The sequence below is a fragment of the Trachemys scripta genome, chromosome 11 (assembly GCF_013100865.1).
Source record: "Trachemys scripta elegans isolate TJP31775 chromosome 11, CAS_Tse_1.0, whole genome shotgun sequence".
NCBI lineage: Eukaryota > Metazoa > Chordata > Testudines > Emydidae > Trachemys > Trachemys scripta.
The window spans coordinates 11,752,413-11,776,466 of NC_048308.1; the positions used below are offsets into that span (position 1 = coordinate 11,752,413).

The 24,054-nt window shown below is 42.6% G+C and overlaps 1 protein-coding gene across 1 annotated transcript; it reads left to right on the forward strand.

Annotated features, from left to right (window-relative positions):
• Positions 1-2: 2 nt before the first annotated feature.
• Positions 3-23,865, forward strand: LOC117885106 (glycerol-3-phosphate dehydrogenase [NAD(+)], cytoplasmic-like). The gene is made up of 8 exons (XM_034786261.1): positions 3-195; positions 8,722-8,899; positions 12,238-12,378; positions 13,216-13,354; positions 15,407-15,519; positions 17,246-17,479; positions 18,062-18,168; positions 21,527-23,865. Exons 1-8 carry the CDS (start codon positions 155-157, stop codon positions 21,621-21,623), a joined length of 1,050 nt encoding a protein of 349 aa, XP_034642152.1. The 5' UTR covers positions 3-154; the 3' UTR covers positions 21,624-23,865.
• Positions 23,866-24,054: the final 189 nt, after the last annotated feature.

The window sequence follows — 24,054 nt, forward strand, 5'->3', positions numbered from 1 at the left end:
GGGGAGTGTTCCGCCCTCCCTCCCGCGGCCACACGCACTGCCAGGCGGAAGATTGAGCAACGCGGAGGCACCAAGCTGCTGCTGCGCAACCGGGTTTCTGGTCGGGGACATCGGAGACCAGCACCAGCCATCGCCCCAGGGCGCGTGAGCCACCATGCCTGCGCTGAAAGTCTGCATCGTTGGGTCTGGGAACTGGTGAGTGCCGCCTGGAGCCCGCACCCGCGGTGGGGCTGCGCTGGGCTCTAGCCTTGCGCGGAGATCTGGGCGCTCTCTGTGTGCGCTCTGCGCCCCGCCGCCGGGCTCTGTCCCTTGGCAGGGGATTGCAGCACACGGGGACCCGAGAGCGCCTCTCTCTGCCCTGGGGGGCTCGGGCCGAGGAGCGGAGCCTGCAATCCTTGAGCCTCGTTCAGCGGCACGGGAGATTGTGTCTCTTGGCTGGAGTCTGGGGGGCCGGGGGAAGGGAGAGCTCAGTCCGTCCGAGCCAGGCTGCAGCGAGCTCCGCAACCCGCAGCCAGCTCCTGCCTCCCGCTTCCGACTCCCCTTCTCACGGAGCAGAAGCGAATGACGGTGTTTTACACAAAACCTAGCAATTTGAGTCACCGCAAAAAAAAGTGACACCCGAGCTGGTTTTATTGGGGGGTGTATGTGCCGGCTGCACATTGAAGCAATTTCTGCCTTTGCAAAGCCACATACTGCCCCATGCTAATAGGAGTCCGGATTAACTCCACTGAAGGCAGTGCAGCTAGTCCCGACGTCGAAGCCTGTAGCAGAGTAGAATTTGGGTGTATTGAAAAGTCTCCAAACTACCAGTTATACTGTAGGGCAATGGGGGGGGGGGAGGGGGGTTCTACCTGGGTTTTGAGATGACATCGAGGACTGCACATCACCTGAGCATTGGCTGGAAAGAGGCACATACACACACAGGGGCCTGATCCTTTGCCAGGCTGAGTTCATCTTGAGAGGTGCTGAGCACTCCTAATAGCTACTAGAGTCAGCGAGTGAAGGGGGCACTCAGGACTTTACAACAGGTTCTTAGCATCTCCCAGCCTTGAACCCCAGGGTCAGCGAAATCGGTGAAGTCAGTGAAATATTTGGGTTGGGGAAAAAAATGAACCTAGGATTGGGCTATCAGTGCCAGAAAAAGAGATGCAAAGTAAACTAGATGACTTGAGTTGTTTCAGGTTTTAACCATCTAAGTTCTTGTTTGTCACACCGTTAGACATTAAAAGTGATTTTTAACCTGATAGTGTCCCTTTAACTAAGCTAGACCACCCCTCAGGCAGGCCCCTCCTGGAATGTGGCTATTGGTAGGAAAGCCAGGAACCCGTGATCCTAAAATATTCCTAGTGAACCCTACAAGATCATTGGACTTGCTTGGCTCAGAGTTCTGCAAATCTATTCATTTTGTTACTCGTTCAACCTGGCCCCCAGCCTGACCTCCGTTTGGCTCGTCCACCTGTTAAGTCTCATCTCAGACTGTAAGCTCTTTGTGGCAGGGACTGATGTTTGCTAGATGGCTTGTACGGTGTCCGGCACAACAGGGACCCAACGTGGTTGGCCTCTAGGGACTGCTGTAATCAAAATATGAAATAATAATAAACAATGGGACATTGTCAGAAAGCCTGTGACTAGGGGAAGAAGACGTTCTTTACCTTTAGTTTTAGGGTTTTACAGTTGGGTGCTAGGAGAACCCAATGGTACTCCAAGGAGAGTTCTTGGAATTCCTACATTGGGGTACACGCCCATCAGAAGCTGGTGGCTCATGGAAGAGGAACACATGCCACTAAGAATGGGAGAAAAAAACAACAGAAATATGAAACACCAGGTACTTATTAGTAAGAACGAATAGCATTTTCATGTATACATCTCAAAGCTTTGCAGAGGTGCATCAGTATTATCCCCGTTTTTTTAAGATGGGGAAACTAGGTAGCTACAGAGCTTAAATGGCTTGCCCAAGATCACATAGAGTAAGCAGCAGGATTGAGAACAGAATCCAAGTCATCTGATTCCTCATAGTGTCCTCTCCACTCCGCTGTGCTATGAGGGGAAGCATGTGCACATGGCAGATACGTGGCTGCTCGTGTAAAATGCATACTGAAACCTAAAGGTAGCAAGTGACTACTCTGAGCCTTGTACCTCTTGGGTGGAGAGGCAAGAGGAGGATTCCGTGGGGCTCCAGGAGAGTCTGTAGTGTCTTCCATGTGCCCCAGTCCCCAGACTGACTGTGAAATAACCTCATGCTCACCCATCTTCACATGTACTCTTCTTTTTATAACTTTCAGGTAATTAACTGCCACTGAATGCAGATTAAATTTCTCCTGCTTTGATATTTAGTACTGTTACCTCTGCCTAGAAATGGCAAGTGCATGCAATTTGCAAGATGGATTGCCAGGTTCTCTACTCTCCCTTTGGCTTTGGTAAACAGTTCTCTCTCTCCTCAGTTGAAGCTTTTTGTTTGCTTGTTTTCGTTAATTTCCTATACTCCTCAATGAATTATTGCAGAGATCCTTATGTCTCCTACTGGAAGAGAACATGCGGGTCCTGATTCTACAGCTATTATACAACGCAATACTTCCATTGACTTCAGAATCTGGATCAGCATATGTGCAGAATTGGGCCTCTGTAAGGGATTATTTTCCCTTGTGTCCCCCATGAGGGAGCTCAGTCTCCCAAAATATGTGCTCAAAATAATGCACTGGTTCTTTACACAGATTTCAAGAAGTTCTACACTAAAAAGGGACACAAATTTGAGAGCATGGTTCACAGTGGGGAAAAATGGGGATACACTACTAAAACCCCAGCAATCCCAGAATACCAAACCGTTTCTGCTAAAAAGATCACAGGGAAATAATGTTTACATTTTAAATTTAAATCATTAGGTTTCAGAGTAAACACCCTGAGATGAATGGAATTTCAGGGCAGTCCTCCATAGTTGAGTGTTATTATCTGCAGACTTAGTAAGACAGCATTGGATGAGCATTCTGGTCATCATCTTCACAACCATCTTTAAATTGAAAGCTTAAATTCTGCAAAAGCTGATGGTGTCCCCAGAGAAGAGTTGAAAGGGGTAGCATCCTATACTGGCACAGTTCAAACCCAGGTCTGAAATCTGATGCCTCTCACTAGTATGTACACTCATTTTAAAATATTTCTCTGCCTTCCCCACCCTGCTGCTAGAGAACACAGAATTTCTTCCCTAAAGTCTTGTTTATACTGGGATTTGAAACCATGTTTTCTAAAGAACAGTGCATGTATATTCAAGTGCAGATCTCTGAACTGTATATTCAAGTGCAGATCTCAGACTGGGCATTAGGGAACGGAATGTCTCTCCAAGACGCACATTATGTAACATCTGTATTTTAAAGGAACAGTCTCACCCTAGAGATGACAAGTCAGATTTTGAAAAATGCCTAAGTAACTGAGAAGCTCAAATCCCATTTTCACTCAACAGGATTTGGGCCCCTAAACACCTAATTCACCTTTGAGAAGGGGACAAGGTGACTTTGAAAATTTACCCCCCCGCAGCAAAACAAATTACATAGTGCATTTTAATATCGATATACTTCCCTATCCGTATACTCCAAGGGAATAACATTGTTGCCGCTCTAACTATGGAGGGCTGCCCAGTGTTAAAATTCCAGCTCCTGGCTTAGGCAACCCAAACCACTGTCTGGACCCTGAGATTGCGGCAATTGCATACAATACGTGCATGAGTGTCACCCTGCCCCTTTATTCACTCTAAATTCTTGCTCCTGTGGTCTATTGCACCAGACCAGACTGGAAGGCAGGAGGCGTCAGTTGCACTCACAGCACTGCCAGGAATTTAGTGGCTTCAGGCAAATCACTTTGCCACTCTGTGCCTCCAATTATCCACCTGTAAAATGGGGTTATTGATATTTACTCACCTTTGTAACACGCTCTAATATGTATAGAGGAAAATCCCAACGTGCTAAGTATTATCAAAGCATTTTAGGGCTTGGTCCTCAGAGAAGCTGAACACTTATCTTCAATGGGAGCTGAAGGTTCTCAGCAGCTTGCAGGATCAGGCCAACTCATCTCATCCCCCTTCTGGCTCAGAAGGAGAGCAAAGGGTCAGTACGCCTTGTATGTGCTCCTTACACGAAGGGGCGAGGACTAACGCCAGGAGAGCCTTCACTTAACATCATGCCCACACAGAAATTTAAAGCAGCATTTGCATTTTCCTTTGAAGTATTTTAGCACCTTTCCCAGGACTCCACTGTTCTCCAGAAAGGTGCTGATACGGTTTCATATTTCTGTGACAATTCAGCCTTACATGGGTCCTGGGTTTATTGCTTCATATGAATGAATATTGTGCTACCCCCATTCTGCTCTCCCCCTTGTTGTGAATCAGGAGGATATTGAAATGGGCAAGAACATTGCTCTGGAAAGCACTTTGGGTGTGATCGATAACCTACTGAAATCAATAGGGCTCTTTCCTCTAAGTTCAGTGGACTTTGGATTTTGCTTTCCTTCTGGACTATAAGAGCAGAGTATGACTGAACAGCACGGCATGCACACTTCTTTCTGTGTGTGTGTGATCCAAATCTCTCCGTGGTTCTTTGGATTGTTTAAGCCAGAAGCTGGGTGGCTTAGAGTAATTGCAGCTGGTGGAAACACATTTTAAAGCAGAAAAAAATCATTTTTATTTGGGGGAAAGGGTGTTTTTTGAGCTTATCAAGGTTGAAACAGTGTTTCTTTAAAAAGCAGCCATAACAGTGGAATGTTTACCTCTAGCAGACACACCCTTCCTCTGTTGCCCTCAAACTAGATATTTAAGTAACAGTTCAGGGATCATTTCTGAGTCTCAGCAAGATAGTTGACAGATGACAAAAATGTTTCAACAGCTTCTCTCAGCTGCCCAATGAGTCACAGTGATCCTTATTATGCCAACAGTATCCGAAGCCTTATTGTGGATTTGATTATATAAAGTACCTGCCAAACCAGAGGAGCAATAGGTTTTGTTAGTTAATAATTGTTCTGCTATTTTTTTAAAAAATACAGATTAATTTCTAAATTACCGTATCTGGGGGCCTGATCCTCCAAGATGCTGAATACCTTCCACTCCCAGTTTACTTCAGTAGGAGTTGGAGGTGCTCACTACTTTACAAGACCGAGCATTTATTAGTAGAGGAGCAAGTGTCTATTTGATGCAGAGGGGACACTCACTCTCTCTGAAATGTTACTTGTCTCCCCTGTAGAAAACCTGGGTAGATTGTTCCAGTTATACCAGTATAATTAAACCACTATAATTCCACCAGTACAACTCCCTATCTGGACACATTTATTCTGGAATAAGAGTGCTTTTTTTTTCAGCTTAGCATAAACCACTTTTAGAGTGACACAGGCTAAACTGAAAAAAACCCACTCTTATTCCAGAATAAGTGTGTCCACTCACATGGGGAGTTAGACCCATATAAATATAAACTATAGTAGTTCAAACTCTACCTCACACTGGTATAACTTCCCCATGTAGCCAAACCTATAGATTATAAATTGCTCAGGGCCAGGGCTGTCTTTTTGTTCTGTGTTTGTACAAAGCCACACACAATGGGATCTTCATACATGACTGGAATCCCTGGATGCTACTGCAATTCAAATTAAAAAGAAAGACACTACTCTAATATTAATGAGCCATCCTGCTCCTCTGGGGACTGATCCTGCTTCTACTGAAGTTACTGATAGAATTGTCAGTGACTTCAGCCAGAACATTGCCATCCAAAAGTTCTACGGTCCAATAATGCAGAGAACCAGCACTTGAAGCATAGTATTACTATTAGTCATCTATCCTGGAAGAAATTGTTTTAAGAATTAGCAGCAAAAACTATTTGTTGTTGTTGATTTTTTTCATAAATTGAGTTTCTGTCAACCCTTTAATCGGTATCTAATTAAAAAGGACAGCCTTCTATTACCTTTAATAAATTGATCTTTGGTGAATGAATGAGGTAAAATGTTGTTTATGTGGGAGTGTCCCTTGGCTTTGTTTGCATTCGTGAACCTTCCCTGCCACGCTCCTATAGTCTACTAAACACTGGTTTCACAGATAAAGCAATTCTTTCCAAAGACTGGTTAGTGCTGAACTATGAATTTCAAATAGGTTAGGTAAAATAGAGCACCAGTTTTTGAACTCTTTGTTTATGTGCGAGTCTCCCATTAATTCACAGTGAGAATCTTTTCCAGCTGACTGCTGAACACCGCCTCAGATTTTTCTAAAATTGCTTATTTAGTAACCTAGATTCCTTTGTGTTCCAGTCTTGTCAGTTTCAAAACTGTGCCCCAGTAGCATCTGAGCACATCAGCTATGAAGGCTCTGCTGGAAAAGCAGTCTGGTTCTCTGAGAGCTGCCAGTCCACTGTCAGCTACTAAAAACTTTAAAGAGAGCTTACCGTGTGCTGGAGCCTATCTTTCCATTTTAAAATGAGCTTGGATTGCTTAAAGGCCAGAACAAACAGTTTCTCTTAACGTTTCATGCTCCTTAGCTGGTATCCGAAATAATCAGCATCATTTTTTTATACGTAAGTCATTTTAGATTTGCCTTTGTTGGCCTGATTTGCAAAGATGCCAAGCATCTGTAGTTCCCATTGAAATCAACAGGAGCTGCAGATGCTCAGTAGCTTTGAAAATCAGGCCAACTTTTTATATTACAGTAGTGCCCAGAGAGGCTCCAGCTGAGATCTGGGCCTCTGTATTGTACTTGGTACTGAGTACGCATTTGGTAAGAGACAGTCCCAGCCCCCAAGAGTTTACAGGGCCGATGAAGGATGGGGGGGAGGGGGAAGAACATTGTTCCCAATCTATAAAATGAGGATAACAGGGAGATTAAATCATTTATCCAGGGTCACAGAGAAAGCGTGTGGCAGAACCAGGAGCCTCCAATCTCCAGAGTCCCAGGCCAGTGCCTTAACCACAAAAGCAACCTTTCTTCCCAATGCTTATCACTGCACACTTCCACAAACCATCGCCCTCCTTTCAGTCTCCTGTTCTGATGGGACGGGCCGAGAACTGCACTATAAATTAGATATAATTTTAGTATTAAATATGGTAGGCCTCATCTGTTTCACAAAGAAAATCCTTATGCCCCTTTAACGAATATTTCCCCCTGAAATTTTTACCTATATACATTTGTAAATGGCCAAAAAAAAAAAAAAATTGCCTTCATGATACAAGGCCTCCCAACACCCCCATGGTCTTTGGGTAGCCTGGTATCACTGCATACCTTGGCACCTGTCCTGCGGCCAATACTCAGGCAAAATGCCCATCAACTTCAGTGGGACTTTTGCATGAATAAAGACAGTAAGATAGGGGCCCTTATTCTGTTATTGCTTATTGAGCAATTGGCCTTGTGCAAGCTGATTTAAGTCACTACTATAGTTGAGTGAAGGGAGGCAGTTACAACATGGTTTCCCTCTGTCCCAGTTGCAAAGTAGTTATGACTTGTTGTTTGGACAACATCTAATTGAACTTAACCTTGGATAAACCCAAGCCTTTATCAGTTACTGATAACTGGCTAACTCACAAATTATGGTCTGTTCATGCTTCTAATTGTAGCTGTGTTGTAACCGGGTCAGGGGACAAGAGTATTGTAACCAGATCCTCTGACTCCAAAGTTGTATTTGTAATGTGGACAGTTTCTTAAAAGTCAAAGTAGCTCAAAATGTTAAGTTCTTTCTTAAAACGTAAAGACCACTAACCAGTATTTTCATGGTCATCTTCTACAGTTAAATCAATTTTTTTGTTTAATTTAAATATTTTTCCTGCAGTGTTCATAACTCAAACATGGCAGTATTATGCTGGTGCATGAGAAAATGAAATCAGGGAAAATGACTAGTCTAATTTCACTGTCTATGCCAGTGGTTCTGAGCCTATTTACCATTGTGGGCCACGTGTGTTATGTGGGATGCATCAACACAATATATATACTGCCTGTATGGCCATGAGGATGTCACATAGGCCGCAGCTGTGTGCCGACTGGACTGCAAGCAGCCCGGTGGGCTGCAGGTTGAGAACCACTGGTCCAAGCTGACAGAAAAGCAAGTAAATGCACAGCATGAATGAAGCAAAGTAAACTAGATGACTTCAGTTGTTCAGGTTTTAACCATCTAAGGTCTTGTTTGTCACACCGTTAAACTTTAAGAGTGATTTTTAACTTGATAGTGTCCCTTTAACTAAGCTAGACCACTCCTGAGGCAGGCCCCTCCTGGAGTGCGGCTATTGATAGGAAAGTTTGATACATTTCAGGTAAGATGCACAGACTTCAATGTATCCAGATTGTTCAGCAGCATCTTCTCGCTTGGGTCACTACTTTTTTTTGTTATATTTTTATTTTTTAAAGAAGCTAAGAAAAGTATCTGAGAAACAAAAATATTATTCAAAGTTCTAAATTAAAAACAAGATGTAACATGCTACATCATGCTTACGTTAACCCTGGATTTCTGACCACACGTGTATTTTACTTGGTATCCATTTTCTGTATATCTCAAGTGGGTATTTTCTTGACTGAGGGAAGAGGCTTGTGTTGGGCTTAGTGAGCATATAAACATGGCCATAGTTCCTGTAATGCAGGCCTTTCAGTGAGGTCGGAGTATTTTTCTCAGTGCAGTTTGAGCTTCCAGGTGGAACTAGGGTTACTCAACTTTCCTAAGGAGATGGTTTCAAAACAAATATACAGAATCCTGTCTCTAAGTATTTTACTTTGCTATACAGGGGGTCTGCTATTGCAAAAATTATTGGCAAAAATATCCAGAAGTCTAACAGGTTTGATCCTGTTGTGAAGATGTGGGTGTTTGAAGAAATCATAAATGGGAGGAAACTCACAGAGATCATAAACAAAGAGCATGAAAATGTGAAGTATCTTCCAGGACATACGTTACCTAAAAATGTGGTAAGTTGGCTAAACAACTGAAATGTTCTTTCAAAGCTTTAAGACTGATGGTTGGGCCAGACTGAGAATTTCCCAATCCCTGGTTTGCTTTAAAAAAGTGGATTTAACACTAGGGAGAGGTGATAGGTTGACTGGGGGGGAGGGAAGCTAAAATTCTTTGTTTAGACCTTAATTCTTTAAATGGAATCCCTGTTGCTTGGATCATTTACAACTAGTCATTAATGTATGAATTAGCGGGACTTTAATCCTGCTTTAACTGCCAACCTTATCTGTGGGTTTACTATCTCATCCTATGTACACATGCCAAGTATTAAGATTACTTACATCTCTTTTCTGCCCAACTTACTCTAACATTTGCATTACAAATATCTCAGTGAGTCAAATTCAGAAGTAAGTGATGCAAACATCTAAATTCTAAAGGACATACAACTTCAAACAAACCAGCTCTATTTGTGGTTTTGTACACAAAGCCCCACATCTGGCGCAGCTGAAAATCAGCACATCTCCACAGCATTTATAGAGCTATGCTGATTTATACCAGCAGAGTATGTGGCCCATAGCGTCCACCCTAACACCATTAAGGTTGTTTTAACTCCCCCTCCCTTTCTAACTCAAAGTTCAATAGAAAAGCTAACAGCATGGAATATAACAGCATGAATAGCATTGCTGTAATTCCGTGTGTGATTTCAGAATAGAAAAACAGAGTCACTTTAATTGGTAATACAATAAAATCTACCAAAAGCAAAAAACTAACTTTTACAGCCCTTCGAAATGTGTGATCATACTAGATAATTTATCGCTTCAGAAACGTGATCGTTCTAAATTATTTATAGCTACTTAATTTAAAGCAAGCCGGGTGACATCTTGTTTGTTCAGGAGCTTGCCAGATGGTCGTGTTTTGGAAAGTAAAGAAACCAGCACAGCTTTTACAGAGTAGCTTTTAATTTGTGCAAACAGAAATTAACATGCTGCATATGAGTGGCCTCCTTGCTTAGAGTAGTTAATTTTTCTAAATTTAGTATTGTAATAGCATGTTTGCACTCACATGACTTGAAATTGACATAGGTGGATTTGATCTCCGTGGTCTAACACCAAGCGAGACATGAACCACTTTGACTATTTTTACAACAATATAACAGGAGAAAAAGCCTGTTTTTTATTCCTATCCCGGTAGCAGACTCACCCTAAAACCTGACCTACGCTAGAAAGTTGTACCAGCTAACCCAGCCTTTTTCCAGCGCAGCCTGGCAGGTGTCCATGCTTAATTTAGTCTTTTATTGACAAAACCTTCCACTTTTTCCAGCATAGTTATTCCCCTTTTCGGAGGAACGTAAGTCCCTGCTGGTATAGTTCTATCAGCCCAGTGGCAGTGTCAATGCACAACCTGTACCAGTATAAGCAGTCCTCTACTTGCAGTCCCTAATGCAACATACGTTCCCTTCATACATACAACATACAATCTCCGGCAGCACTTTTGAACTCCACTGCCCAAGGGTCACAGTGACTGGAAGTCAGCCCCACTTCTAAATGCCTTAGACTGCCTTCGCAGCCACATCTCTTCCTGTTATCTGCTACCTTTCTGCTGAAATCACGGCTCCTTGCTTTTGGTCTCATGCTGCCTGCTGGTCCAGGCTGGAGGTGCTAGATTTCCTTGCACTGTGGGGAGAGGAGTGTGCAGGCTACTTTGCTCCTGCAGGAAGAATAGTTACAGTGATGTGGTGAAGGAGATGGTGAAGCTCAGATATTTACCCCAAAGAAAAGCCCCAGAATTGCACAAAGCATAAGGCACTGAGGTAATTATACCGGAAGGTGAAGACCACTAGGAGTTCTAGACCCACCTGCATATCTTGTGCCCAGGGCCGGCTCCAGGCACCAGCATCCCAAGCAGGTGCTTGGGGTGGCAATCCGTATGTTTTTGCCGCCCCAAGCAGCACGCCGAATTGTCGCCGCGGACGGCGGGGGCAGTCTGTGCGCCCTTAGGGTGGCACGCACGTTTCCGCGGCGGTGGCAATTCAACGGCAGCTTCTGTCTTCAGCCGGAAGACAGACGCCGCCGAACTGCCACCACGGGCAGCTGAACATATAATCAGCAGGGACCCTGTCACTCCACTGGAGCCACTTCACATGCTGGGGTTTGTATCACACACATCGCTGTAGAATTTAAACAACGAGTAGCTCTTCACTGCTTAGGTCATAAGTCTCCCACTTCATCTTAGATGGATAAGGCTATGGGAGAAGTGTGCGTGAACAGTTTGCTAGGAGGGTGTGTTTTAATTAGTTAAAAATCAGTCCTGTTTTTGACGGCTCACTTCACTCCAATATGCTCGATGACAGAGTGGAATTCCCCATTCACATTGGTCTAACTGGGTTAGGCCAGTTATTTTAAAAGAATGCGAATCCTTGGCTTTGAAGGCGCTGACGCGGAGAGCTGCACTTTGTCTAGCTGTGGACCTGGAAGTGCTGTTTGATTTCTGCTCAGCTCATCCTATGGCACAGATGAAGGACCCCACTCTTAGGGGGATATGTTCTCTTATTATCATCAATAAAGCTACTGGTAGCTGTGGCAGAGTGAAATTCAGCTGCTGACTTCCTTATAAGCCCTGGTTTTGTTGTTAACGCCAGCTGGAATGGTTTACGCTTGGGACAGGGTAGGGCATGCCAGCTCCTTGGCGTGTTTGTGTTAATTTTTTGCAAATACTAGGCCAAATCACTATCTCCTGCAGTGAATCCTGCTTGGGCAGGATAACTATAAGGATCCCCTGGCAGAGTTTCTCCTTGATCATTCCATCAGGATGAGAGGAGTAACCCACATATGGTAAGCCATAGGGTCTGCCACAAACCCTGCAGATCCCCATGGATCTTGAAGCATTCACAGGTGACCAGAGTCATCTGAGGAGAGGCCCTATGCCTCCACACCCTGGCAGGATGGCTCCAATGTAACTGTATTACCAGGGTCACTTGGCAGCCTTTAAGAACTGCATTAAAAGGGGCGAAGGGCCTTCCCTGCTCTGCAGGGCACTTGAGGAGGTAATGCAGCTGTAGGCTGCATTATACTTCCCAGATCATCTCCACAGGACTAGTATGGCATACTGGTTTAAGAAGTTAGGATATTGCTGCCTTCGTGGACATTTTGATCTGGAATACAATACCTGAGTGCATTAAAGGCTAACACTCTGTCATAGCATTAATTAGTTTAAGGATTCCTTTATTTTTAGTTTATGGATTCCTATTTTAATGCCCTTCTGTGATGGATTAGGTGTACAATTATTTTGTACGTATGTTAATTCACTCATGGTTCGAGGGACAGTTAATTAATTTTTTTCCTCACTTTCGTCCTAGGTGGCTGTAGCAGATGTGGTTGAAGCAGCGGCTGGGGCAGATATTTTCATCTTTGTTATACCCCATCAATTCATTACACGAATTTGTGACCAGATTATTGGTCACATAAAACCTGGAGCATTCGGCATTTCACTGATCAAGGTAATTTGTGATCTCTACAATCAATCTGTATGCAGTGAAGGAATAAGTATGCAGTATGGAAAACTTGGGGCTAGAAATGCCAAAGAGCTACAGGTCTAAAGCCTTAATGCTCTATTCCACGTATTCTCCCCTTTCAGGGCTGTTTTTGAGAGCGCGGACACACACACACAAGGACAATAACACTTATAGTTGGTTTTACAGAATTGAAGTGATTTGCAATTGTAATCAGGGAGGCTATCTTAAAAAGCTAAAGAAGCCAGAGACAATCTGAAAAGGAAAAAAAACATTTAGGACGTTTTTAAAACTTGCAGTTTGCCTCTAGCTTTGGAGTCTACTGCTCCTTCTTTCCCATTGTTATAGAAAATCTCATTTAAAACATGAATTGAAGGAAATAGAATTAAAATTTCAGACCTACAGTTCTCCAGCTGTTGCCTTTTCCCTCCCTTTTAAGATTCTCCTGCAAACAGCAATACAAGAGGAAGGAAAGCATAGTGCACCTTGACTTATTTCCTTATATAAAGGAAACTGGGGCTGTGCTGTTTCCGTTTTCATAGAATATGTGTTACGTTTAAGTCTTGCCTAGAACATTTAAAAAACACATTACATGAAAACTTGATTATTTTACAGCTATGGGAAGTTTAACACACAAAGAAAAAGCAGCCTCACCATAAAGTAAAACCTTGTGACATACTGTTGCACTGGGTGAAAGTCCTTTCATTTAAAGGGAAAACTGCCTTCAGAGGGCCTACCGCATGAGGCCTACATTTCACACACTGATGCTCTGTCACCCTCGTTTCTTTTCTAATAACTTGACTTTGAATATTATCTTTTAACCAGGGGGTTGATGAGGGTGCCGAAGGCTTGAAGCTCATATCAGACATCATTCGAGAGAAACTGAAGATAGAAGTCAGCGTGCTCATGGGGGCCAATATAGCCAGTGAAGTGGCTGATGAGAAGTTCTGTGAAACCACCATTGGTAATGATCATTCAGGGAGAGTTACAGTCAAGAGCTCTGATTGGCTCTACCACAAATATTCATTTCTACTTCTAGCAATCCCTAGCAGAGGAATAGGACAGCTTCTAAACATAGCGACAGAGTATAATGTGTAATTGAAACATGGAAATCTTTGAAGGGTTTCTGAACAGTTTTATGTATACACCACGTATTAAACTCTGAACCTCCTTCCCTTAAAGGAATGGCCACATTTCCAACAATCTCAATGGAAACAGGATCAGACTCAAACAACTGCAGGTGCTAGTAGATGCAGCAATTAGCCACTCTCTTCCATTAAAAAATTAGGCTCAATTCTCCTCCTACAGAAGTTAATGGGAGACTCCTAGTAATGTCAAAGAGATTGTGTCAAGACCTTCAGTGGCTGACATACTGCAAGGAAAGTGCAACCAGCCCCACAAAGCCTCCCCCATACTTCGTTTAAATTTCTCAATCCTCCCACCTCGTTGTAACTGAAATTGTATCACTTATTATTTTCTCTCTCTCTCACAGTGCCTACCTGAGCACAAACTGTTTCAGTGGTGTGTCTAACCTTTATATTTTTACAGTAGCTTAAAATCGGTTGTGAAAATTAAAAATGCAACTTTAATTTATTGCAGCTTGACTGGCTGTTTCAGATTGTATGTGCAAATTTCAAACGGCCCCTTCCTGTGCAATGTTAATAGTGAAAACTATAGCATCTGGGCAACTTTTGCTCTCTGAGGAGGCTGTTCGACATCAGTATGAACATTAGCTAAGCAATATTGTTGCAGTAGATCTTTCTGAGAGCTTGGAGGTGAGTTTAGCACCTTTGCTTGCCTACGTTTTAACACTGGGTTTGAGGTTACTTCTTCAGAGGAGTTGCCTCTTTGTTCTCCTGCCCTTCCTCAAAGTGTTTCTGCCACTTCTATTTGGGAGAGAACATCTAGAAGAGCTTCCTTTGCTGCTAGACAGGCCAGAGATCGGCACTTCAGACAAACAACGTATTCCCACATGTCAACTCGCCTAGAGAGTGAGGGATACAAACCAGGCTTCGGAGTTAGAGCACTAATCCAAGGGCCGCAGGACTGAAGCAGCTCAGGCTTGCTCTGATGTTTAACAACATGGGGCCTGATTGCCAGAGGTGCCGAGCACCCAGGAGTCCCACTGGAATGGGGACTGCCGATGCTCGGCCCACTGAACATCAGGGCCACATCGCTATTATGAAAACAAAGGCCAACACAACTTTCTAAAAGTCAGGTAAAGCCTCATTCAAAGATCCCCACACAGCTTTGCCAGTAGCACTGCCACCTCCCCTTCTCCATACGAAAGGACACTGTTTTAATAGCTTGATACATGACCTCAGTATGGCTGGAACACCACTTTTCTAACCGCGCCAATACTGAACATCTTGGTCTATGGATCCCCCTGTAAGTGGAAATGCATTTGGTGTTATGAGATGTTTGTCCTAGTGGGTTAGCAATACTTTTATTTGAAAATGTAAAACAACATCATTGCTATGTGCAAACTTGAATTGATCCTGACACCACCCTGCTAATAGGTTAAGTGACTTGGCCATACCCAAACTGTGAGTCAACAGCTGAGCCAGGATTAGAGCTAAGCAGTTTAATTCAACCGTGGCCCTTGGGCAGGGCTGTGTGAGCTGGCGGCATATTTGTGTAAATCGGTGCTTTCACTGTAAGAGACTAAACGTACACTAGAAAACCGCACTCGGCCAGGTTTGGAATTATACAAGCTAACCACACCTGTTGGGCAGGGATGGGTTTTGGAGGCTATCTACCCATAACCACGTGAAGTGTTGTTATTGGACAGGTTTTGCTAATGCATTTTGACTTGTGCGGTTATACTAGCTGCCAGCTGCAAGAACTGGTATTGGTTCACAAATCCCCCTTTAATAACGTCTAGTTATACAGATTACAAAACCTAACCCTTCCCTCAGAGTTATCCCCCTACTTCAGTATCTTGTAAACATACACGTTTTGTCCACCCCGTAACTTGTGTAACAAGAATGTGTAACTCCCATCCTTCCTTCCACAGGGTGCAAAAATGAAAAGCATGGGCAGATCTTTAAAGAATTAATGCAGACCCCAAATTTCAGGATTACCGTGGTGGATGACTGTGATACAGTGGAGATCTGCGGAGCCTTAAAAGTTAGTGATTCCAAACCAAGTAATTGTTTTTTTAGAGCCAAATTCTACCCTCACGTCTCGTTTCAAGGGTCCCTGGTCTAGTGTTGGCTCCGCCACTAGGTTATTAGATGGCCTTGGGCAAATCATATGGGAATATGTACGTACCTCATAGTGTGTTGTAGAGCATTTCAGAACAAATTATACAAATGCTTTCCTTATTGTAGGTATGCATGCCTCAGAGCAGAATTTGGTCCTCAATACCTCCTTGTCTAGGTAGATCGTAAACTCTTAGTGGTAGGAATTCCTAGCACGTGTATGTGCAGCACCTAGCACAATGTTACTCTCCTCTTATTTGGTGCCTCAGGGCCCTCCTGTAATATAAATAATCAATCATTCAAACTACAATTAACATACAACTTAAAGAAATCTAACTTATCAAATAGCATTTTTTTTAATATAATAAAGGAGGTAGCAAAAGGATAAATAAATAAATGGAGATATCCCATCTCCTAGAACTGGAAGGGACCTTGAAAGGTCATCAAGTCCAGCCCCCTGCCTTCACTAGCAGGACCAAGTACTGATTTTGCCCCAGATCCCTAAGTGGCCCCCTCAAGGATTGAACTCACAACCCTGGGTTTAGCAGGCCAATGGATAGTCCTCTTTAAGCAAATGTTTTCTTTCCAAAGTTCAAGTAATAACTTACAAGGAAATAACAGACTGTAAGCTCTGTGGGGCAGGAACCATGTCTCCCAGTGGTGTTGTAACACATTCAGGAATAGTGGCACTCCAGTCCTGATTGGGACCTCTGCATTAAACTGCAATGTAAATGAGAAATAATACTGAAATTGAAGCCTGTTCCAAGCAGCACTTGAGTGAGATGGACAGTTTGTTTTAAAACCCATTGAAAATGCACTCCAGCAAACAGCGCAGTCATGTATATTCTTATCATTCAACTTATTCTGACAAAAAGCATCAGTGGCTTGAACTGAATCAGTGTGTGGTTTACCTAGAAGTAAATTCGTTATTTACACACACAAACATGTATCCCAGGCAGGTTTCAGTGGAGTGTTTTTTGTATGGAAATAGCCCAGTCCTGGCTCCTACTGAAATGAGAGTTTCAGCAGTAATGGTGCAGAGAGCAAAACTGAGGCATGAGCATGTCTGGGACTTCAAACTTAAAAGGTAGCCACACTAACACCCACTACTACAATATATCATGAACTACACTGTCTGACTACAAAGTGTGGGATATTTTTGATTAAGCATTTGATTAGGATGCCCGGTGAACCTCTTTTAAACTTTTGTAAGGAGAGTAAAATGTTCCTGTAGGCATAGGCCAAGTTTGATCTACTGCAACCAATGCCTGTTTATGGAGGTAGAAATCCAGGCTAGGCAAAAATTCAATTAAAGGTAAGAACAGAAGGGTCACTGGATCCCGCCGCCAACCTGGCAACAAGGGGAAAAAATTATTCCAGCTGCATTATATGGGCCAAATTTTTAACACATTGCCCTTCATTTTGCACTCAGAAATAACAGTGGGAACATTTTTTTAGGCCTTAGAAGTCCAATTACTTGACATTTAAGTGCTATGAAGTATGCTCACAATTATTTGGAATTGGAATACCTGAGAGCACTCAGATAAAAACAGGTTTACTTACAGTTAGCATATGCTACCAAAGAACTTGCACGTCTTATCTGATTTGGTTTCCTTCTCTCTTTTGCACCTTTTCCATTAAACTGGTTTTAGAACATAGTAGCAGTAGGAGCTGGATTCTGCGATGGATTGGACTTTGGCGATAATACTAAAGCAGCAGTCATTCGTTTGGGCCTCATGGAAATGGTGGCCTTTGCAAAGCTGTTCTGCAGGGGTCCAGTATCAATAGCTACTTTTCTGGAGAGCTGCGGCGTTGCTGATCTAATCACTACATGCTACGGGGGGCGCAACAGGAAAGTAGCGGAAGCCTTTGTGCGGACAGGAAAAGTAAGGAGCATTTTTGAAGCATTATAAGCCCATGTGTTAATCAATTATGTTTTACACACATCAACAGTCATCTTCCTGATGAAAGGAGAACACTGGCTCTACGATCTAAGAGAGGAGGGTGCAGAAGTGACTCTCACTCTCCTTACCAACTGCAAAGACTGTTTCAGGGAATGGTGTAGCACATATTATTCCAAGCATGTCCCAAGAGTTGAAAGCTTTGGGCTGAACAAAAATGGACTAAAATAAATTGGAAGGAGAGAGAATAGTATCCCACAATTCTAGAATAAGTGAAAAGCCTCTTCCCCCTTGGAAGAGCACATCCAGTGCTGCTTCCAAAAGCAAAGGTTATATAATATGGACTGTATGCCTCAGCCACTGCTTAGAGACCCGAGAAAGAATCTGTTCAAGCCTCCCACTACCTTCTGTTCATTAATCACATTAATAACAAAAGTACAAGGCAGGCGTGGGCTGCAGTTTAATCACTGGATTCTTTTGTCTAACATTTTCAGAAGCTTTGAACACCCTGTTCCGTTCTGCAGCTTCCTTTTATTCTGTTTGTGTGATCACTTTCATTTCTTCTAGTCAATTGAGGAGCTGGAAAAAGAGATGCTGAATGGACAAAAGCTACAGGGTCCTCAGACTTCAGCTGAAGTCTATAAGATGCTGAAACAGAAAAACATGGTTGATAAGTAAGTAGTTTGAGTTTTTGAATATCAAGTTGACAGATTTGTTATAAACAAAAAGTTATTACTAGTTCACAACTGTTTAAAGGTCTTTATGAAACAAGTATATAGTCTGTCCATGTCCATAAAGTATAGGTGTCCACATCTCAAGGCACCATCACTGTTCACATTAGCCTGCACTCTTACTGGCAGTATCAACAGAACAGGCCAAAGGCTGAATGGTATGCAGAACAAACTACTTCACCTAACAATGGTCCTGTCCAAAAAAAAGGAAAATTTGAGATGCAGTGTTGGAGGCAGCCTGGGTACCTGATCTGTAGACAAATAAGATTTCATGCTCTGCTATCAGTGTTACACCTTTCACTGATACTAGCTACAATATGAACTTTAACTCGTGCCTTCTCTAAGTAAGATTATCCTGCATAGCTTTCTAAACGAAGACTGCTTGTGTCCTGAAAAATTTCTATGCGGTAGGAGCATTTTAGTGACACAAGGGGATGCTATTGGAGTACAGAGCCATTTAAAACAGTTTCCTTTATGACCTGAAAAATCAAAAAAGGAATCCTACAGAAAGTGGAAACATGGATGAATGCTAAGGAGGAGTACAAGAGAATAGAATAAGCAGGTAGGGTCAATGAGAAAGGATAAAGGCATAAAATGAGTTATCTAGCAAGGGGCATAAAAGGCAAGAAGAAGTTCTTTAAATACACTAGGATCAAGAGAAAGATGAAGGAAAGTGTAGGTCATCTAGTTAAATGGAAAGAAGAGCTAATAACTGATGCCATCAAGAAGGCTGAGGTGTTTAATACCTAGGTACTCAACACAGTATTAACAAGGGGAAGGAAAGCAGTCCAAAATAGGAAGAGAACAGGTTAGATTAGAGAATATTTAAATTAAAGTATTCAAGTCAGCAAGAATTGATGAAATTCATCCTAGGGTACTTAACAAAACAGCTGAAGCAATCTTGGAACCATTAGTAATTATCTTTGAGTACTCATGGAGGACTGGCGGGGTCTCAGAGGACTGGAGCAGGACAAACACAGTATCTATCTTGAAAAGGGGGAATAAAGAGGACCTGGGAAATTATAGATCAGTCAGATTAACATTGATACCAAAAATACTAGAACATATTATTAGACAATCAGTTTGTAAACCCTTAGAGGATAATAGGTTTATAAGGAACAGCCAGCATAGATTTGTCAAGAACAAAATCAACCTCATCTCCTTCTTTGAGAGAGTTACTGGCCTAGTGGATGGGAAAGGAAGCAGTAGATGGGATATCTTGATTTTAGTAAGGCTTTTGATATAAGTCGCACATGACATTCTCAAAAAAATTAGGGAAAATGGTCTAGATGAAATTACTGTGAGGTGGGTGCACAATGTGTTGAAAGACCATACTCAGAGAGTAGTTAAAGTATTCATTGTCAGTCTGGAAGGGCATATCTAGTGCGGTCCCACAGTGCTCAGTCCTGAGCCCGGATTTATTCAATATTTTAATTAATGACTTGGAAGACTGAGTGGAGAGTGTGCTTATAAATATTTGCAGATGACAAAGTGCTTGCAACCCCACCCACACTGGTTGCAAGGGGTTGCAAGCACTTTGGAGGATAGGATTTGAATTCAAAATAACTGACAAATAGAGAACTGGTCTGAAATCAACAAGATAAAATTCAATAAAGAGAAGTGCAGAGTACTTCACATATGAAGGAAAAATGCAAACGCGCAACTACACAATGGGGACTAAATGGCCGGGTATACTACTGGTGAAAAAGATCTGGGGGTTATCACAAATTCAGTACGAGTCAACAGTGCGATGCAGTTTCAAAAAAGGCAAATATTACAGGGTATATTATCAGGAACATCATATGTAAGACATGGGAGGCAATTGTCCTGCTATACTTGGCAGTGGTAAGGCCTCAGCTGGAGTAGTGTGTCCAATTTTAGGTGCTGCACTTTAAGAAATATGTGGACAAATTGGAAACAGAGTCAATAGGAGAGCAACAAATATGATAAAAGGTTTAGAAAACCTGATTTAGGAGGACAGGTTAAAAAAATACTGGGCATGTTTAGTCTTGAGAGGAGAAGACTTAAGTCTTCAAATATGTTAAGGGCTGATATAAAGAGGACTGATCAATTGTTCTACATGTCCTTGCAGGTAGGACAAGAAGTAATGGGCTTAGTCTGCAGCCAGGGAGATTTAGGTTAGATATTAGGGAAAACTTTAACTATAAAGATAGTTAAGCTCTGGAATAGGCATCCAAGGGAGGCTGTGGAATCCCCATCATAGCAAATGAAGAACAGGTTGGACAAGCACCTGTCAGATGGTCTAGGTTTACTTGGTCCTGCCTCGGCCAAAGGAGCTGGACTTGCTGACACCTCAAAGTCCATTCAAGCCCCACATTTTTATGATTCTATATAAGCACTTGAGATTACAAATGAAAACATTTGAATTACAATTAGGCTTTGCCTCTGTTTCAACTTGCACAATGAAAGTATATGAGTCTTTCAGGTTCTCTTACAATCACACACTGCTGCAGTATTTCGGGTGGAAACCCTGTAAGGAGGCATTGAAAAAAAAACCTCATATATAGGAATTGTAATTATGGATAAAACTTCTCTTGGTTTTAGATTTCATAAGTTTGTTTTGACAGAACCTATAACGGACCAGACAGTGCCCCTTTAATGATATTCTACATTATGCACTTAGTTTCAAATCAATTCCATTCTCTCATTCTTGACTGTAAAATTATATAACTTAAAAGGCAACCAGCAAAAGGAAAACATTCTTTGCTTTTTTATGCTATGTAAGGGAAACCAGGTGAGGTTCAGTTCTGCATGCTTTTACCTTAGAAATATCACAGCTTGTCTTTCCTGGAAGACTCCTTGGGAGGAGTAGGGAGCAGAAGGGAGAGTTTTCCAAGTCCTTAATTGAAAGCACAGGTTGCTGAGTTTTTTCCATACAGCTTTCTCCCACCTGTTTGTCAAGCATTAGTGTTAAATAGGCAGGCACCTTCCCTACCCCAAGATAAACAGTAACATCCTTTCCTCTCAATTGGGCCAGTTTCATTCTCTTTGTACTTGATGTCTTAATCCTACAACTAGCTCTCCAGTTATCCAGACAATCTCTGGGGGGGGGGGGGAACCCACACAAGATAGATAAGCCTAACATTTTGAGAGAAGAGGAAATTGTGAAAGGAGAGGGAAAAAAGCAGCATGAAAACCCTCCAAACTTTGTTTTACATCCTAAAGCAGAAAAAGGCAGTACTTTTCCCTCAACCCCATTTTCATAGGTGTCAAGAATAGAGGAGCTGTTTGCATAAAGTCAACTTTCAAAACCACTTTAATTATTTCATCCTTCTTTTAGGTTTCCATTGTTCTCAACTGTCTACCAGATCTGCTATGAGGGTAGGTTGGTCCAGGAATTCATCTCTTGTCTACAGAATCATCCACAACACATGTAAGAATTTCATGTGGCTCATCTGGATGTGCATTCATCTCTTCTGGGCTTCTCTCGACTTGGTAGAAAATAAAAGCAGCCAAATAAGTCATGTGGCACATAACTCTTCTTGTAAAAGCAACGTAGAAATTTTTTTTGGTACAGTCAGCCTGAATATTTCAATAATTATCTCCAAGGAAGTAGGATGGATACAGGATTTAATAACCTTAATATGGGTTTGACTTTGGTTGGTCTTTTCAGAATGAGCTCTAGGAGAATTCTTTTCTTTCCTGTTGATTATAAGTAAGGGTAAAGATTTTGTCACAAATGTTTTTAGTAAAAGTCACGGACAGGTCATGGGCAAAACAGAGAAATTCACGGAAGCCATAACCTGTCCATGACTTTTACTAAAAATATCCCGGACAAAATGGGGCAAGGAGCCGCCTGCAGCAGTTGGTGGTTGTGGGGCACCCCTACCACCTGCAGCTCCTGGCGTCCCCCAGATGCCAGGAGCTTGGGTTCCCCACTGCAGCCTGGGGCTGCCCGCCATCTGCGGTGTCTGGGAGCTTGGGGGTTCCCCTTGGCCTGCAGCTGCTGGGAGCTTGGGGTTCCCCCGCCACCCCTGGCCTGAAGCTGGGTGGGGGTTCTCCTGCTGCAACGCCAACAGAGGCTGGGAGGTCGGGGTTTTTCCTGCCACTGCCAGTAGGGAGCTCGTTCCCCAGCCCGCAGCTTGGGGGTTCCCATGCCGCCCGCGGTGGCTGGGAGTGGTGGGGTACTGGCCGCCCGCGGTGGCTGGGAGCTCCGGGGGCCTCGAGGCAGCAGGGGTACCCTGCAACTCCCTGCGCCAGTGGGCGGTGTGGACTCTGCAGCTCCCAACCATCGCAGGCTGAAGTCACGGATTCCGTGACTAAATCGGAGCCTTAATTGGAACCAGTCCCCATACTGATCTGCCCCCCACCCGCGTCAAATCTAATTCTCGTGCATCTTATCACTTTGCCCACTAATATTTCTCATACAGAAACAGTGCAAAGATGCATGTAATTTGGAGAAAAACCACTTGGAAAATAAATCAAAATTAGTTAACTTTTCCTTAAGAAAAGACTACTTCAGTATTGTCAAGTGGACAAACATGGGCTTATACAGTTCCCCTAAAATACAATTCCATTTCAAAAGCAAGGTGTCAGTACAATTTCTTACTCAATTGCTTGTGGGAAAGGGTAATTGTTACTCTCCTCATATGACTGACTGTTCAGTAGACACAAACAGAGCAGTTTAATATAATGAAAATCTTACCTCTGAAGCTTCCAAGTGTCCTGGTGAGGGATTTTCATTAATTTCTTTTCTTAAAGTACAAGGATTTTGGAGAGACTAAATAACACTGCAAAATGCATCTGTTTAGCATCAGTATTTCTCAACAATTGATGCCTAGTAATTATCATTAGTCAAGATAGTAAAATGTATTTAAGATTGATAATTAGGGTCCACGCTTCACCCTGATGTATACCATGTGCAATGTTGTTGATTTCAATGGGGTTACAAGTATGCAAAGAGGGGTAGAATTTGGCCAGTGAAGTTAAAGCCCTTGATGTTTCACTGCTACACACGCACAAAATAATTGCTATAAACGCACAGACTTCCTACAGGATTACATTGGTGAATGAGTCTGCTGCATTTGAACTCTAGGTAGGAGGCCCCACTAGAGGCCAGTGCAACTTCATGCATCGTCCAGTGGACACTGCACCCATAGCCCTGCTCCTCCTGGAGATTACGCTAGCCATTTCCATCATGCATTCTACACTCAAAAAGATCTACATCACTTCTGAATCTTAGTGACATCCATGCTGACTCATGCACCAATGTTTTCATTTTGCTACAGTTGGCAGCCAGATTTCAAGGCTGTAATTTAACTTTTTGAACACTGTTTTATAACTATTTGGGTAACTTTGCATACTCGATGTTTTCCAGGGTTAAAAGCCATCTATGAATGAATTGTGGTACTTTTTTTATATTCCAACCTTCTGAAAAAACATGTACATTAAGAAAGGATGTAACTTAGAGGCAATTTTGTGCAAAAAGTATTTCGCTGTCATGCGAGGGCATAAGTTAGTGTTTTATAAATTCTCTATACAAAGACTGAAGTAAAAGATTTTTACATTAGATTTTTTTCTTCCACATTTAACAAGAACCCTGTTACATCCTTGACATTGATTTGTTCAGATTAAAAATATAGAACCATGGGGGAAAAAACCAAAAATCTCAGCCTTAAAGATGATCAGGAAATAGCCACACAACTCCCATCCATTTCAATGGGAAGCGAATGCCTAAATTCCCTACACGGTTTTGAAAACCTCAACTTATGTCTTTTCGGGGTTGAATGTAAATATGTTGCATGATTTTTAAATGGAAATTACGATCATAGGTTTGAAGTTTGGGGCCCTTTCTTTGCTCTCCTTAGT

What these genes read in the sequence shown, in the direction of transcription:
- LOC117885106 (XM_034786261.1), top strand. Translation starts at nt 155, where the DNA reads ATGCCTGCGCTGAAAGTCTGCATCGTTGGGTCTGGGAACTG. An exon ending in ATCGTTGGGTCTGGGAACTG is followed by an intron (nt 196 to 8,721) that starts GTGAGTGCCGCC and finishes TTTGCTATACAG; the next exon opens with GGGGTCTGCTATTGCAAAAA. An exon ending in AGATCTGCGGAGCCTTAAAA is followed by an intron (nt 15,520 to 17,245) that starts GTTAGTGATTCC and finishes AACTGGTTTTAG; the next exon opens with AACATAGTAGCAGTAGGAGC.